We start from the raw sequence: 649 nt of genomic DNA, 5'->3' as shown, positions 1-649 counted from the left end.
GACTGATGTTACAGAGTCCACCTCAGTGGACGTGCTGCTGACAAACCTCATCAGGGGGAAACTGCTTCCCTCTGCTCGCCTCTGGATAACCACACGACCTGCAGCAGCCAATCAGATCCCTCCTCAGTGTGTTGACGTGGTGACAGAGGTCAGAGGGTTCACTGACCCACAGAAGGAGGAGTACTTCAGGAAGAGGTTCAGAGATGAGGAGCAGGCCAGCAGCATCATCTCCCACATCAAGACATCACGAAGCCTCCACATCATGTGCCACATCCCAGTCTTCTGCTGGATCACTGCTACAGTTCTGGAGGAGGTGTTGGAAACCAGAAGGAGAGGAGAGCTGCCCAAGACCCTGACTGAGATGTACATCCATTTCCTGGTGGTTCAGTCCAAACTGAAGAAGTTCAAGTATGATGGAGGATCTGAGACAGATCCACACTGGAGTCCAGAGAGCAGGAAGATGATTGAGTCTCTGGGAAAACTGGCTTTTGAGCAGCTGCAGAAAGGAAACCTGATCTTCTATGAATCAGACCTGACAGAGTGTGGCATCGATATCAGAGCAGCCTCAGTGTACTCAGGAGTGTTCACACAGATCTTTAAAGAGGAGAGAGGCCTGTACCAGGACAAGGTGTTCTGCTTCGTCCATCTG

The 649-nt window shown here is 51.3% G+C and overlaps 1 protein-coding gene across 1 annotated transcript; it reads left to right on the top strand.

The window, feature by feature from the left end:
- Positions 1–4: 4 nt before the first annotated feature.
- LOC147819813 (protein NLRC3-like) lies at positions 5–646 on the top strand (the record flags this gene model as incomplete). The annotated part of the gene is made up of 1 exon (XM_087170670.1): positions 5–646. A coding segment is annotated over one exon (642 nt), but the record flags the coding sequence as incomplete, so codon positions are not given.
- Positions 647–649: the final 3 nt, after the last annotated feature.

This window comes from Seriola lalandi, unplaced genomic scaffold (assembly GCF_002814215.2).
Source record: "Seriola lalandi dorsalis isolate HSWRI2012SDOR001 ecotype SW California unplaced genomic scaffold, Sedor1 jcf7180002044584, whole genome shotgun sequence".
Taxonomy (NCBI): domain Eukaryota; kingdom Metazoa; phylum Chordata; class Actinopteri; order Carangiformes; family Carangidae; genus Seriola; species Seriola lalandi.
The sequence above is the reverse complement of the archived record's forward strand: the minus strand, read 5'-3'. Positions and strand labels throughout refer to the sequence as shown.